The 15,815-nt window shown below is 44.8% G+C and overlaps 1 protein-coding gene across 1 annotated transcript in view; it reads right to left on the bottom strand.

Annotated features, from left to right (window-relative positions):
* Igf1r (insulin like growth factor 1 receptor) overlaps window positions 1–15,815 on the bottom strand; it is a gene marked incomplete in the record, with an annotated part of 221,289 nt that overhangs the window by 46,060 nt on the left and 159,414 nt on the right. Inside the window, 4 exon segments of the mRNA XM_033761077.1 lie at window positions 1,305–1,519; window positions 9,638–9,782; window positions 12,278–12,426; window positions 15,618–15,815. Of these exon segments, the coding sequence (XP_033616968.1) occupies window positions 1,305–1,519; window positions 9,638–9,782; window positions 12,278–12,426; window positions 15,618–15,815 (707 nt within the window).

Below are 15,815 nucleotides of genomic sequence, written 5' to 3'. Positions count from 1 at the left end.
GATTCCACCCGCACTGAGAACCAAGGAAGCGCTGACTGCTGCTATACCCTTCAGGAGACCCTAAACTCTCTGACCACCTGTCCTCTCCTCTGTGCTCCTTGAATCCCATCATGCACCGAGGAGGTAGAGCAGGGAGACGGAAGGCAGCAACACAACAGGAAGTGTTTTGTGCCAGAGGTGCTCAACGGAGATCGGGAACACACTGGAGGCCCTGCTGAAGTGTAATGCAGAAAGAAAACCCCAACTGTATTTGTAGAGGAAAATAAGTGGCAGTCGCTTTCACAGTGGGACAGGGCAGGCTGGTGGCTCTAGGGAGAGCAGCACACTGGAAATGGTCTGCCACACCTGCTTTTGCTATGGTCTAAACAAGGAGGCAGGCAGGGGCTTGGTCAGGCAGGGGACGGAGCTGGTGGCAGACACCCACCTCTAGCTCATGTCTCTTTCCTTCGAACTCCTCCTGGCCTTTACCACGCCAATCCAGACAACCACAAAACAAGCTAAGGCCAACGCTAAGCAATTCACACATCTGCCTCCCTGTGTGTCTGTGCAAATCACTTGTGATCGATCATGTAAATTATTCTCTTTTTTTAACCTAAAGTCAAGGGTGGAGAGACAATTTACTTTTACAACCCTGGCCAGCCAAATACAGCCTATGCACTGTCAAAAGCAGTTTCCCACACAGGGTTAAATAAAGGAGCAATGTGCTATGACATCCAAGTCCCAGCACCACACCTGCAGAATGATTGGTCTCAGAGGCTGAGCTCCAGGTCTCTGAAACCTTATCATCAAAGTTGTCTCCCCAGAACGACATTATATATTGCTCAAAATCTAAAAAGCATTATGGTCATAAAGATGCAGGCTCACTTCATCTCTTTACACTGGGATGGGAGCAGGGAGGTGGCCGGGTGGAAGGGCTAGGGAGCCTGTGGTCCACAACAGCCCATTCCATGGGACAGGGAGGGCAGAGCTGGCCTGCTAGCTGGGCTGCAGAGGACTGGCTCTTCCATGACAAAAATCTAATCGTGTGCCTGTGCAGAAGATACTGAACTGTGTACTCTGTAAGAACCTCTTTAGCATCAAGTGGGAGCCTACTCACACAAATGCCTGGGCACATGCATCAACCAGGAAACACAAGGATCTGCCCCTACTGGCCATGAAGAGGTACACGGAAACAAGGGGCTAAGGTGGCTTGAATCGGGGATGGGTCTCCTACGTGAAACAGGAAAGCCACTGTCCCAGATATGAGGAGGGTCTGTGGTTGTCCTGGCTGCTGGGCCCACAGCGGACCGGACACCATCACTCACAAGAGGCTCTCTCTCCATTGTTCCTGGTGTTTATGTCCCCTTTGCTCTGGCGCCCTTTCGTCCCCGTCACTTCCTCCATGCGGTAAATTTCAGAAACACACAGTTTGGGATTGAAAGCAAAGTACATTTTCCCAGATTTGATGGTCAGGTTGCGATGGTCCCAGTCCCACAGCTGCTGCAAGTTCTGGTTGTCTAGGACGTAGAAGGAGTAGTTCCTGGAGGCAGAGAAATCGACATTAGGGCCCCTGCCTGTGTCCACAGTCCACACCAGCCGGCTGGCCCATCCAACACAGTTCCCTCTGCTGTATACTTGGCTCCACGACACATCTCCTTTGCTAGTACAAGATTTAGTTACTGATGCTGTGTAAGAGCAGACAGGTGCTCTTAACCATGGCAACAGCATGAGTCAAGGGCAACATATTGAAATTGATAAGACCTAATTAATTTTATGACCTCTATTACCAACATATAAAGCTTCTCACACTAAAAGATGTTCCTCGAATCATTCCCTAGAAATGCCTTTGGTTATTTTTTTCTCAGAGCCAGGTATGTGTAATGTACTTGAAATCTGTCTGCAGGAGAATAGACATGCTCTGCTACCCAACCGGAACAGCTTACATATTTGCTGTGAAGTCTCCCATTATCCTTGGGAGTAAATCCTACCCGTGCCCAATCAGCCACACATGATGGGCAGTCCTATGCTGCTTCCTCCTCCACACACATCTTTTACCCTGAGATGCCCTCACTTCAGTCCCTGCAGGTACAGGCAGGGAAGATCCTCTCCATATGCTCGTCCCTGCCTCAGGGCTCCCATCCAGGCAGCAAGACTTTGGGTCCAAGTCAGTGGTTCTTCAAGTTCTGGGCATATAAAGCTTGTTTTCAGAGTGCAACACCCTGTACTTGGAGCTTCAGATGCAGAAGTCTGGGGTGGGCTGAGAATCTGCATTTCTAATACATACCAGGTAATGCTCATATTGCTAATCCTGAGACCATACTTGGAAAACCACTGGTCTAACAGAGGCTGAGCTCCAGCAACAAGGTGCTGGAGGGCCAGAGCCCAGCTGGCTGGCCAGGGTTCCTCCCCCAGTGCCCATGCTGTCCACCAAAGAGAAGATGTGAAGACAGCCAAGAAGACAATTACCAGTGGCTACCTGGTGTCAAGAGAAAGCCACCTGTTGGGAGGTGAAACAGCACTTAAGTCCAGCTTAGCGATCCAGTCTGTTCCCTGTGGACTTATAATTCTCCTCTCCTCGTTTGCTTCTCATCCTTGGTTTCTTTCTGAGGTTCCCTTAGAGCTCAGATTTGGGAGAAGACGTTGAGCTATGTCTAAGATCCATTCAGACCCAAGAAACAAACATAGCCAGGACAAAAGAGAATGCTCAAGTTCTCCTCTGCCCTAGAGGCTGTGTCCACTGGGCATCTCTCTGCATGTACTGGGGCCCTTGCCCCCTCACCAGGACTTCTAGCCAACTGATCCATCTTCAGTCTGAGTCTCACCTACAGTGAAGCATAAATTACTGGTACAACACTGCCAAGCAACCTAGGACACTTCCTTGGGAATTCATAGACCAGGAGAGAATTCAGACGTGGGGACCCAGGTCTAGAATGTCTTTCGTGAGTTGCATAGCTCAAGACAAAGACCTTTAGTGCTGTTTGCAGCATCCTTTACTGACTGATAGGACAACAGGGGCATGAACAGGTGATAGCTGAGATCCTTGTTGGCTTTAAAAGCCTCAATGTCCAGAGGAATCACAGAGGTGAGGTGGAATCGGCCCTGTCCACCTGAAGCCTGGTCCCTTTCTGAGCACTGGGCCCAGTGCACAGGCTGGGACTCACTGGGTCCCTCTGAGCCAAGCCAGGTGCCTCTCCCAAGCCTGTCTCCAGGTCTCTGGACACATGGATGTTCCCAAATGAGTGGGGAGAACATGAAAGTCAACAGCTCTCTCCCTAATGCACATGTGTCCTAGAGAAGGAATCAAACACATTGTCCAAAAAAGTTTAGATGGTGACACAGGCTGTGTGTCCTGGACAGCCTGGTCAGGTCTACCCATCCCTGGGGACAGAGCCCATCCCATCCTCTCTTGCTGCTGGTCCGGGGCATTCAGTACCATCCTATAGCCAAAGAAGGGCTGCAGAGATGGAAATGGGTTTGTCCTAGCATACACCCATTCTTGTTCACAAACTATTTCCAGCTCCAAACGAGGATACTTTGGATTGTCACTGCTAACCCCATGGACCTGGCTGCTCCCCAGTCTCCGAGACAGTTCTAGAGACAAAAATCTCCTTTCTGGTGAAGAAACCTCCAGGCAGGGCTGGGAGTAAGGGCCAACTAATCAGGTCAAACTTCCTTCTCAATCCAGAATGAAGCCTCTTTGAGTAAACTAATTTTACTAGCAGGAAAAAGCTGCACTGAAAAAAATTTTCTGAACAACACACTCTTCTCCCTCTTGGAGGAAGCATGAATTATATATGGGGAATTTGACAATGAATGGCAGGCACACTGAAATTGTGTATTTGATTAATCACTTTGAAAAGCGAGACTATCTTTTTACAGTAAACACAAACGTTTTTTCACAACATTGAGAGAGCTGGGAACCAGGATACCAATATCAATAAAACTTGGGGGCTATGTAGACCATGCAAGTTAAAGAAAATAAATAAAACCCTTATGGAAACAATAATCAGGCCATTCATTAGCTGTCTGTCAGTACTGCTCTTGGTTTTTCAACCCCAGAATCATAACGTACAGCCTCTTATGTCTGTTCTCACCAAATTTCTTCTGTGATCAGATGAGAATTAAGAGATGGTAAAAGGCAGAGACCTGATTGTACATCTTCAAAATAAACTTAAAAATTTTCACTGATTCTTAAAGGAAATGACAATCTAAGGAGATTACTCAGTAAACATGGTTTCATCACTGTTTCTAAACTCACTTCCCTTCACATTCACAGACTTTTTGGGGTGTTTTATTAGCTCCCAATGGCTCCATTAATACTCAGGTTTTATTGATATTAGTGTCCTGGCTTTTAGCCGTCTCAATGTTGTAAAAAATGTTTGTTTCCCAACTTAGACGGGTCCCATCTGCCAACCCGTAGACCAATGAGTGGGCTGGGCGTGGCAGGTTGTTTTCCCATTGGCATCTGTGTGCCATCAGCACCCATACCCTAAATGCCCATGGAGCACACAGCACACGCTCAGCCTGTTACTGTGGCCGCCACTGCAGGGCTGCCCTCCCTTGGAGTATCAGCAACACTGCTCCTGCTGCAGGAGGTGGGAGCAAGGGGAGGGATAACTGCTGGGGATCTGGGCAGCCCTTGGAAGACAGCCCCCAGTGCAAGGTTCACAGCATTCTAGCTGGGAATCCCAAGAGCAGGTCTAAGCCTTCTTTCCACCACTGGCTCAGTAACAACTCTGGGCAGTGTGTCTGGCTTCTCCCAGGCTGGCTCAGCTGCAAATGGGAGGTATCCTCCCTGCTCTCTTTCGGCTCTGAGGCCAGTTGGAAGAACTGGATGAGCTACATATAAAAGGTTCCATGAGCTTTGAATTACCTCACAAAGGTGTGGGCTGACCTCTCTGCTCTCTGAAGTGTCAACGTCCCCCAGAACAAAGTGACAGAGAACAGAAAAGTCCTGCACCTGACATACGGGTCCGCAGCTTATGGAGGTAGGAAGGACAGTCCCCTCCTTTCAAGCCCTTGCTGACATACTGAAAGGAAATCTACAAATACACAAGAGATAATTTCGGTTCTTTTCTCCAAGGAAAAACTGCCGCCTTCTGACAGCTGTCTCTAGAGGGCATCAGAATCCAGCACAGAGTTATCACCAGCACCAAGCAGTCTGCAACTGATACAGGAAGTGGCCTTTTCACAGATGCCCCCTGTAACCTAGCTGTGAACGCAAGCTTCACTGCGTGCAATCCCCTAAGCCAGTATCACACCATCCACTGGGGCTTGACAAGGGTAGGAAGGGAGGCCTAGATGAAGCTGGGCACTTCACGGATACTCAGAAAATATCTCCTTCTGGGTGTTTTTAAAGATAGCTTTATTGGAGTATAATTTACATACCAAACATTTCACCCGTCATCAGTGTGTGGTTCTACAAGCTTCATTAAATTTACACAGCTTTGCAACCATCACTACTCTTCTCGTTTCAGACATTTCTACAAAGTTCCTGTGCTTCTGTTGGTGGTCCAGCCCATGTCCAGCCCCAGCTAGCATGATCTGCTGTCTTTGCCTTTTCTAAAAATTAATTATTACCAGAATCATAAGGTACAGCTGCTTATGTCTGCCCCCCCCATGTAGCCTAATGTTTCTGAGGTTTACTCAGGTTTGTACATGTATCATTGTTTTTTATTGTTCAGCAGTATCCCATTATGTCATATTTTGTTTATCCATTCATCTGCTGATGGACATCTAAATTATTTCCAATGGGTTGGGTTGGGTTTGGGGAAGGTAGGGGGCTGTTACAAATAACACTGCTACGAGCACTCACACCTAAGTCTTCATGGGCATGTTCTCACTACTTTTGGGTTGATCCTTGACTTGCTGGGTCTTATGGTTGAGTATATTTTTCAGAAGTCCCAGGAAGATGTTAAAGCGCAGCCATGTCTCAGAGCTGCAAGGAGGTAGAATGAGGTGCTGCAAAGTCAAGTGGCTGAGAAATAAGCAAAGAAATGCCTGAATGCACCTAAGCATTTTCCCTCTACTGTGGATTAAACCCGGGGCCCTGGGCACGCTAGGCATGATTTTCATCCCTAGGCTACATCCCCAGGCTTATGAATTTCAGTTCTTACAATCTACCACCTCCATGTATTTTTATTCACTCTGAGACAACAATCCTTAGTAGCACCAAAGAATTTGACTTCTTTTTTTCTAATACCAAGGATTGAACCCAGGACCTCTGTGCTGTGCTATAATCTCTAGCCCTTCCTTATTATTTTGAAACAGGCTTTGGCTATGTTAAGTTACCCAGGCTGGGCTCAAACTTATGTCTCAGTCTCTCCAGAGTACTGGAATTACTGGTATGCTCCATGAGGCATGAGGGAATTTGAAATTTTGATACCTTATTTACTTGATGGCATCAGAAAATATGTTTGTCCAAATCTGAGTTTTTCAGATAGACAAAAGAGAAATATTTGCTCTCTTATTCAAGGGCATTAAAATTATAGAAATCTTATACATACATATGGATTACAAAATCAGTTTCTTCTGTCAACAACAGAAAAACCTTACTTTTCTTAACATCTAAAGTCATCCTCTAGAAATTACACAGAGCAGGTGATGTGTCCCTGAGGAAGCCCTGGCTGTCTGAGTCTTTCTGGACAAACAGAAGGCTACCTGCGGCCATCTGTGCCACCTCCTCCTCCAGTGACAGATCAGCCTGCTCTCTGTCCTGGTGAGAGTTGCCTCCACCTGTCACCAGCTGGAAGTCAGGTTACGAAAGCAGCTCATAATGAGCATGAGAGAAAGATAAACAGGGCCTGGGTGAGGACTATGGAGCTCTGTTCTGGGTGAAGTGCTTGGATTTCCTGCTGTAGTCTGATGAGGAGATTCTGAGAGGGATCTCAGTGACAGTTTGGAAAGCCAATGCTGTCAGGGTGGAAGAACCTCCAGATGATGAATTACTCCCCTCTCCATCAAAATAAAAGCCTACAGAACGTTCATCCCATTGGGCCAAACAGAGATGTTTATTTGTGTCCTCAATGGCTACAAGAAAGGTTCAAGAAATACCACATGTCAAGGCAGCACTGAGATGGAAAATATTTTACTTTCGAAGTGCTCTGGGGATACATGTGTATGAGAAGGATAAAGCAATGGTTTCCAACCTCTGCTGCATGGTGAAAGTACCTCGATATCTTTAGAGAAATTTTGATGCCTGAGTCCCACCCACCCCAAATACTGACTGAATGAAAGTGAGGTGCAACATGGATGTTAAGAATTTCTTAAATGTCTCCCCCACCCACCCTGATGATTCTAGCATGTAGCAAAGTCTGGGAAACACTGGGATAAAGATTACCCTGGCTTACACCAAAAGCACACTGAAATTAAAATTCAGACAGCTTCGCTAATACTCCTCTACTCAAAAGGCCTGAATGTGTTCCACGACCTACCTAAATTATAACCTCCGCACCTGGGTGTGAACACCTTACGTAATTCTAGTACCACCGACCTCTCCAGTGTTATTCGCCAAACAGGCCCCAGGATGCCCCAACTTGTTGCTTTTGCTCCTGCCACTCTGTCCCTGAATTGCCTGGCTTCACCCACTCCTTTCTCCAGAAATCCTCCAACGCTTATCTCATATGCCACCTCTTCTTGGAAGCCCATTGAATTTCTCCATCAGGTCTCACTTGTGCCTGTGGCACATTCCTTTCCTTCCCGGGGAACTCCCTGCAAGTTGTGCACTGCACTCCTGACATTCATGTGTTTATCACACCCCTTTCTTTTCCTCTTCTGACTTTTTGTTTCTTACAGAAGGAATGAAGGTAGAAGCCAGAGGTGCTGAGCCTAACTGTCCCAAGGCCTGAGAAGGAGAAAAAGGAAGTCAGTTGTTGCTACCGGTCACCCCTGAACCAAACAGAGTTCTTGGGGAGTTCAATATAAGTGAAGATGAGCTATATCTTTTGCTCACACATAAGGAAGGCAGCTATGAGATAAACAACTCCCACTAAGAAAGAAAGGCAAGAGCCTCAAGAGCCCTTGCTAGACAGTCTCGGGGAAGCACCACACCAGCTGTTCTAAGAGTAGGGCAGGGCAGGGCAGAGCAGACACTTACCTGAGAAGACCTCAAACAGATGCATCCTTAAAAAGACCCAACTGATACCTCAGGTTTTATGCAGGTTTCATATAATGAGAAATACATCATAAATATCCTTGCAAATAAAAATCTAGTTTCAATTTTCAGCTACATTTAAATACATGATACATTTAGTGCACAGTGAAAAGGTAATCATACCATGTAATAACTTCTAATAAAAATTAATTAAAGTCTTCTCTTGGCCTTCTCCTCTATGCTTATCACTTGCTCGAGTCTGGGAAAAAAACAAAACAAAACAAAACCCAAACAGCATATCCTTAAGTAGGCAGAAAATTTGATAGCTACCAATATGCCAAAGAAAAAGTGCTTAATGATAGGAGGGATTCCAGAAAGGAAGTCATTTGGAGGAAAAAAAAAAAAAAAAAAGAGCTAAACCCATTTTGAAATTTAATACAACAATGACCATCATCTCACTCTGGCAAGGCCCCAGCCTGCCCCCAAGTGTGGTCACACATCCGAGCGGGGCACAGTGGCCCTCTCCTTAGATTTGCAAAGAGAAAGGATTTTTTCTAAAGAATCAGTGTTCCCAGTGGGGAGGACAGTGTGCTTTTCAAGGATGGAATGAAGAGCTGCCCTCTCTCATCAGCTATATCAGATGATGGAATTTTAAGAATTTAAGGCTGACCAAGAGTTAGTCTGAGAAAAACAAAGAGGCCATAAAGAAGCCCTTATGTGGTAACTTCATCCAGTTGGGGCAGATAAATCTTCAAGGACAACCTTCCCATGGCTTTCCTACCTCTCTTTTTCCTAAATTATTCTCCCAAATTCTGTTTAGAAGGAATTCACTCCTTAATTGATAGCTCCTTTTTATCTCAAAGCATTAGCATAGTGTCAAGAGCCTTACTTAAGAGGGAGATGGACGTTTGTGAAGGTACGTGCAGGCTGATGGCTGGAAAGAAATTAAGTATGCAACAAACACCAGTTTTCTTCTCTGCTGAAAAGCCCATGGTTGTTTTAAAACCCCTATCATAAAGCACATCTCTGCAGAAGGCAAAAATTCTATCAATAGTGCAAATCCTATAAGCTAATCAATAAAAACAATTTTGTGAATCGATTACTTTTATAACAAAACAAACTGTTCATACTTCCCAAAGTCCTTTATGTTTCAATATTTTAAAATATGGACAGTTTTTATTTAGCTCAGTATGGCACCGAGACAGAAATGGGTCAAGTAAATCATAATTTCACTGAGCATTAAGCACTTTAGACTGATAACTTTCAATTTTGGCAGAGGAGTCCCCAAAAGCATGGCCAGCTCTGATCCATGGCTTCCAATCCAACAGCAATGAGAGGTAGGCAAGGGAACCACTGAGTTAAATCCCTGGCCCAATCCAACAGCAATGAAAACTTCTGTTATCCAAAATAGCAACATCCTGGGGGTGGAGAATCACAACTCATATAAGACAACATCCATCATCCAGGTAGCAGGGCAACCCTGCTTCCTCCTGTGTTACACAGCTTCACAAATATACTATAGTTTGTAACAGGAGGATGATATCCTACAAAACCTGGAGTACTTACCCTTCCAGCTGCTCCTCCCCTAAGATCTGGCGAAGGTTTTTCAGGAAGGACAAGGAGACTAGGGCATGGGAATGGCGGATCTTCACGTAGCCCGTCACCACCTCGATGAGCCCCATGAAGTTCTCCAGTTCCGACGCAATGTTATCTACACCAGAAAGGGACCATGTCACTGGGTGCTCAATTGGTGTCAGGGCGATGTGCTCAGACTCATACAAACATGGTGGGGGAAGCAATTCAGTGGAGGTCATGTTTCTGGGGAGCCTGAGATGCTCAGGATCTTGGTAGAGGCCCAGCCATCCCTTGTTAAAAGACACACTTCTTTCATCTTGACTTTCAACAGCTACTCCTGGGCAAGACTTCCGAGCCAGGGGAAAGAGAATTTCTAGGAGTCTGGGTAGTGCAGTTCCCAGGCCGATTAGCAGAATGTAAAAATCATAAATACCAGACTGTCAATTAACTCAGGCTGACAAATCTAGGGAGCGTCTTTTAATACGCTCTGTCAACAGACAAGACTGCCTCCACAGGGCAAGGGCATGACTAAATAAACAGCATTTTCTTGGTCTCGTTAGGAACTGCCTTTGCTGTGTTTTTAGTTCCTAAGATACAGCGTCTATATTTAAAGACTCTATCTTACTAAGACTGTAGGAAAACACACTGCATGCACAATGGCTATCTGCAGTTAATTTTTTTCCTCTTACTTGAAGCACTGGGTATAAAATCCAAGGCCTCGCACATGCTAGGAAAGCACGCTCCCACTGACCCTGTTTCCCAGCACTGCAGATTCTTCATAAAAAGCCATCCCTACATCTCTGTGTTTTCTATAATGATCATGTATTACTTTCACAACTAGAAAATAGTTGGAAAAAGAGTTGCTAAAACATGCAAAAACAATCAGAAACTGTAGATTTCCTTTTATCTTGTTAGTCTACATTTTTCTCATGGCAAATAATAAACATAAACTTCAGTTTGACCTCTGCCAAAATTATTATAAAGACTAATTAGGCAGAGTTCAATGAATGGGATTTTTACCCCATATGATTTACAAAGGATTACTTTAAAAAGGCTCTATTTTGCTTTGATTTGCTAAAAATAAATGAACAGGGTGTTTTCTTGGAGGATAAGGTCTTACATTTAAAGGCTTTTCATGAAATATTAAGGGAAAATTCAATTTGGAAAGAGGAGAGGCTGTTTGTAGTTGATGTTTACTGAACAAGATCTTGAAATTTAAGTGGGTCAAGCAATGAGCCTCTTTGTCAAGGGTCAGGAAACCACTTAGACAAGATGTCCCATCACCCTAAAGCCAACTGACTTCCTGCACTGGCCATGATCTGGAACATACACTTCCACTTCATGCATGAATATTTACCAGTTCCTTCTCAAATGATGCTGCTCTTTGGATTTATCTCATAGATTAATTTTTTTATCTTTGGGATAGAATGTTTTAAAAAAGAAAGTTTAGCCACCTACAAGGTATGTTCTAGGGATGTGTAAGTTGAAAGTAAAATAAATGTAGTAAAAGCAAAAAGAGTAACTTCAGAAGTACTATGAGCATGAGGAGTTCTAATGGGGAATAGGATTGCTTCTGTCGTGGAGAAATGGGAAATAAAAAAAAGGATATAAAAAAACTCAAAAGAACGACACAAAGCGTTGTTTCTGCTCTCTAAACCATAACAATCATTTGCTCATTTGACAAATATTAAGGAAAACTAAATTTACTGAATGAACAGGCTAGTCACTTTTTTCTCTTCAAATTAAAAAGTTCTTCACAAAAGGATCGACCATTAAGGAAAACTAAATTTACTGAATGAACACGCTAGTCACTTTTTTCTCTTCAAATTAAAAAGTTCTTCACAAAAGGATCGACCAAAACAAAAGTTTTCTTTTCAATAGCAAGGTCTTCCTTTTTTCCAGCTAACAAAACTATTAGTGCCTTGGCCTGGTAGTCCCAGTGATAGAGAACAGAAGACATCATTACTAAAAGCTCTTGTCAATCAAAGATCAGAAAGGGAAAAAGTCAGTGCATAATGCTTTGCACAAACACAGTTTGGAAGCCACTTACCAGAAATGGAACCTACTGCAAGCAAAGATGACCCTGCAGGGGCAAGACTGCAGCTCTGTGTATGTGATGACACAGCCTGCATCTTTACAGCTTCCAGAGGTAAAGCTGTGCGACCTACCGCTCTCCTGGCCTTCATGTGCTATGGACGTGACAACATCAGACTCTTCCCTTTATTCCACCTCTTCGCTACATGCAAGTAACCCAAACTCTGGACATAAATATGTGGGGATCTGGCCACGGTGGGAGCAGGTGAGTCATCCTCTAATCTGCTGGTCCCTTCTGGGTCTCATGTGTGCCTGGACCAGCCTCTCCTACACAAGATGTGACTAACAGAAAGATGAGGGATGGCCCTTTCTACAGGAATAAACTGTACCAGTAGCTGAAACACGGACTGCCTGCTGATCTATGTTTTTATCTTCTAGGGAAACTCAAAGAAGAGTCGTCAAGTATGAGGCTTGTGCACCGTGTTGTTTCTCCAAGCCCGTATTTTAGTTGTGACTCAGGGAAAGGATCACGAGATGTACTGACAAACAAAAATCAAGGCTGCAGCCACCGGTCCACTGGGGCAGTGGAATACTTACTGCCGCGTCGGATATTAATAAGCAGGTTGCCCTTGAAGATGGTGCACCCTTGGAGCATCTGAGCAGAAGTCACAGAGTCAATGGTTTTTGTCTTCTTTTCTTCCTCACAGACCTTTGGGCAAGGACCTTCACAAGGGATGCAGTACATGCTGTGGAAGATAAAGAGGCAACCAAAACCACAAAGAATTGAGTCTGTCTCCTTGCATTACAGAACTGTAAAAAGGCTTTCCAGTTGCTATTATAGAATGCGTTACAAAAAGCAAGTGTTCTGAAGCGCTCACGTGGTCACATGGTGTCTCATACTCGAGCCCACCCAGGATAAGCTGTTCAAATTGCAACCAAAAGGGGAAAGTAGCTACAAAGGAAAAACACAATGCTTGTTTCCAGACAAAATACACGATCCATTCTGGAAGCATGTATTCTAGGCTGTTAACTGGGGAGCCAGCTGGTTCCATGTGGGAGACACAGACTCAGAGAAAGCAGGCTCTGATGGCTCAGGGGGAGAATGAGGCAGCTCTCTGACTCTTGTGACCCTTGCTGCATACTCAGAGGACAAATCTGGAGAAGTGGAAGGGACACTGACAGGACTGCAGCGTCCTTGCTATAACAGGAGTCTAACTCCTGCAGTCAGAGCCCAGTAATCCCAGTGAGGGATTCTGGAAGGCATGTGGTATAGCACAGATCCATTATTTTCTTGCTAAAGCACAACTGAAATTATTTTTTGACAATGTTTTGCAGAAACTTGTAAATTGATCCAAATGTTGTTTTTGCTGCGTGTACAATAAAAAGCAAGGCATTTCCATCACTTTGTACTGAGTTCCTATTTCAAATGCTACCCTGAACATACCACAAACCACTGAGTCAGGGACAAGTAAGACTGGCGTTTTTCCTGCTTATCTACCATTATTTAGGAAATAAGACAAAATGCTAATCCAGCAGTTGAACTTTTGGGAGCTACAGATAAATACAGAATCAGGGTTATAATGTTGGGTCGATTTCCAAACAAGATTAATGATACAACCTTATAGGATGTGTGTGTAATCAGATGGGAAGTTGGAGAGCCACTATATTTAAATTATTGTTGTTCAATGATCTTTTTGAAGCTTCATGAAGATAAAATAAAAAAATGTAAGAAAAGGTGTGTAAGAGTTGTTTTTATTAAAGTCTTGCCCTCTTCCCTAAAATGTTGTCTCTATGGGCAAAGACATAGGAATCTGCTATGTTTTAAAGCTAATAGGTAAACAAAATTTCTTGGCATCGTCCTATTTCATGTTGGGGTCCTGTAGGAACTGAACCTGCAGGTTACCCAAATGGGGAAAGAAAAGAAGAAAGCTTCCCCTAACATCACACTCGACATTCTCATTTCCTTTATTTTCCTCTAGTGTTCTGTTGTTTCTTATTTACCCAAGTACCATATGAGCCTCCTCACCCTCCCTTTAAAAGAATTGTTATTTTGAAATAACTGTAGATACACAAACAGTTGCAAAGACAGTGCAGAGAGGACTCATGAACCCTCCACCAAATTTCCTCCAATGTCTACTTCTTCTTACAGAATGGTAAAACCAGGACTTTAACACCAGCACGACACACCAATATGTGTGGTCCCCAGAACACTCAAGCTCTCTCTGGGTGTCCCCTTCACAGCCACTCCCCTGCCCTGGCCTCCAAAAGCCTTAACTCCTGCCAATCACTTATCTGTTCTCCATCTCTAGAACTGTATCATCCTGAGAATGTTGTATAATAGACTCATACAGTATGGGGATCTTTTGAAATTGGCTCTTTTTACAGAACACCTTGTCCTTGGGACCTATTCATGTTGCTGTGTATTTTAGTAGCTTGTTCCCTTGTATAGCTGAGTCTCCTTCCTGTGTGTGGACAAATCACAGCCCACTTCACCATCTACCTTTCGCAAGACAGCAGTCATTCTGGCTTCTGAATATTACAGATAAAGGTGTACTGAACAACTGTGTGCATGTTTTTGTGTGGACATAAGTTTTCATTTCTCTGGGAGTGATGTCCAGGGCTGCTTCTTCTAGGTTGTAAGGTTTAGTTTCCCTCCAACTTTTATTGAAATAGAAAATTCTGAGCTACACATACTCCTTTATTAAAATGTCTAGAATTCATCTCTAGCACTTAAAAATGATCGTGCAACGAAGTGTTTTGATTACACATTTATAGATTAAACTTCCTCAAATTCATTCCGGTAGAGTATAAACAGTATTTAAAAACTATCTTCAAGTAAGTCTTACATAGGCCTCAAGGGCAAAGAGGGGGCATTTATTATTTCTTGATAGTGTTTTATTTTAAAACGGAAAAGGCAGATCTGTATTTCTGAACAGACTATAAGAACTGGCAGGAGAAACAATGGTTCGATTCTTTAAATGTGCTGCCAGGGACAAAAACAACATGTGAAGCCAGCAGTCTCACAGTACCCACTGCTCTGGTGGCTGCAGAAGAACCATAGGCCTCCAGGTAGCGTGAGAAATTGCACAGCCAGGTCACAGATGTCCCCACAGAGTCCACAGAGCAGGGCCCCTTCCCTCCATGGCCCAGTTGGAGGGCGATGTCTCCACTGTGGGCGACCTGGTCCTCGATGCCCGGCACTGCTCTAGGACCCGCAGTGTGCACAGACAAATCCCTTTCACACACTAAGCATGTGCTATAGTTGAATCTTGGGCCCCAGCTGGATGTCACCGGCAGGTGGTAGAAACCTGAAGAGTGGGGCCTAGCGGGAGGTCTTCTGGTCACGGCAGGTGTGTCCTTGCAGGGACAATGGGCCTCAGCCTGTTCTCTCTGCTCTCTGTCTCTCATTCCTGAACATGAGGTAAATGGCTCTGTTCCATCATGTACTCCCAGTCCACGCCCCAGCACCCTCCAATAAACAAACAATACTCTAATAAACAAACAATACTCCAGCTGCTCCTAGAAGGACTGTACTTACAGCTCTCTGGGAGGCTGAGACAGGAGACTTAACAAGTTTGAGCTCAGCCTGAACAACTTAGTGAATCAGCAAAGCCCTGTCTCAAAATGATAAAGGGCTGGGGATGTAGCTCAGAGAAAGAAAGAAGAAGAAGAAGAAAAGTAAGTCCTGGGCAGGTGTCATACCAGCACAGGAAGATCACAAGTTCGAGTCCTGCTTGGGCAACGTAGGGAGATCCTGTCTCAAAAACCTTTTTTTAAATGGCTGCAATTATAGGTGTGAAATATAGTGTGAAAGTTCTGAGTTCAGTCCTCAGTACGGCAAAGAAGGGGGAGGGGAGGAGGAAGATAAAAGAGGAAAAGGACAAGGACAAGGACAGGCAAAAAGGCAAAGCGTGCCCACCCGCGCCCAGCCCCGCACCTCTGGCTGCCGTTGCGGATGAAGCCCGAGGGACACTCCTGCATGCACTCGCCGTCGTGGATGACGAAGCCCTCGGAGGAGTCGCTGCTCTCAGCGTTGGGGATGTTGGCGCAGAAGTCCCGGTCCACGCAGCGCCAGCCCTCGAAGCGGTAGGTGCCGGGCGGGCAGGCGGGCACGCAGACGCCGGCGTAGTAGAAG

Source organism: Fukomys damarensis, unplaced genomic scaffold (genome assembly GCF_012274545.1).
Source record: "Fukomys damarensis isolate Sample0158 unplaced genomic scaffold, DMR_v1.0_HiC HiC_scaffold_7, whole genome shotgun sequence".
Taxonomy (NCBI): Eukaryota; Metazoa; Chordata; class Mammalia; order Rodentia; family Bathyergidae; genus Fukomys; species Fukomys damarensis.
Note: the sequence above shows the minus strand (reverse complement) of the source record. Positions and strands in the feature narration are given on the sequence as shown.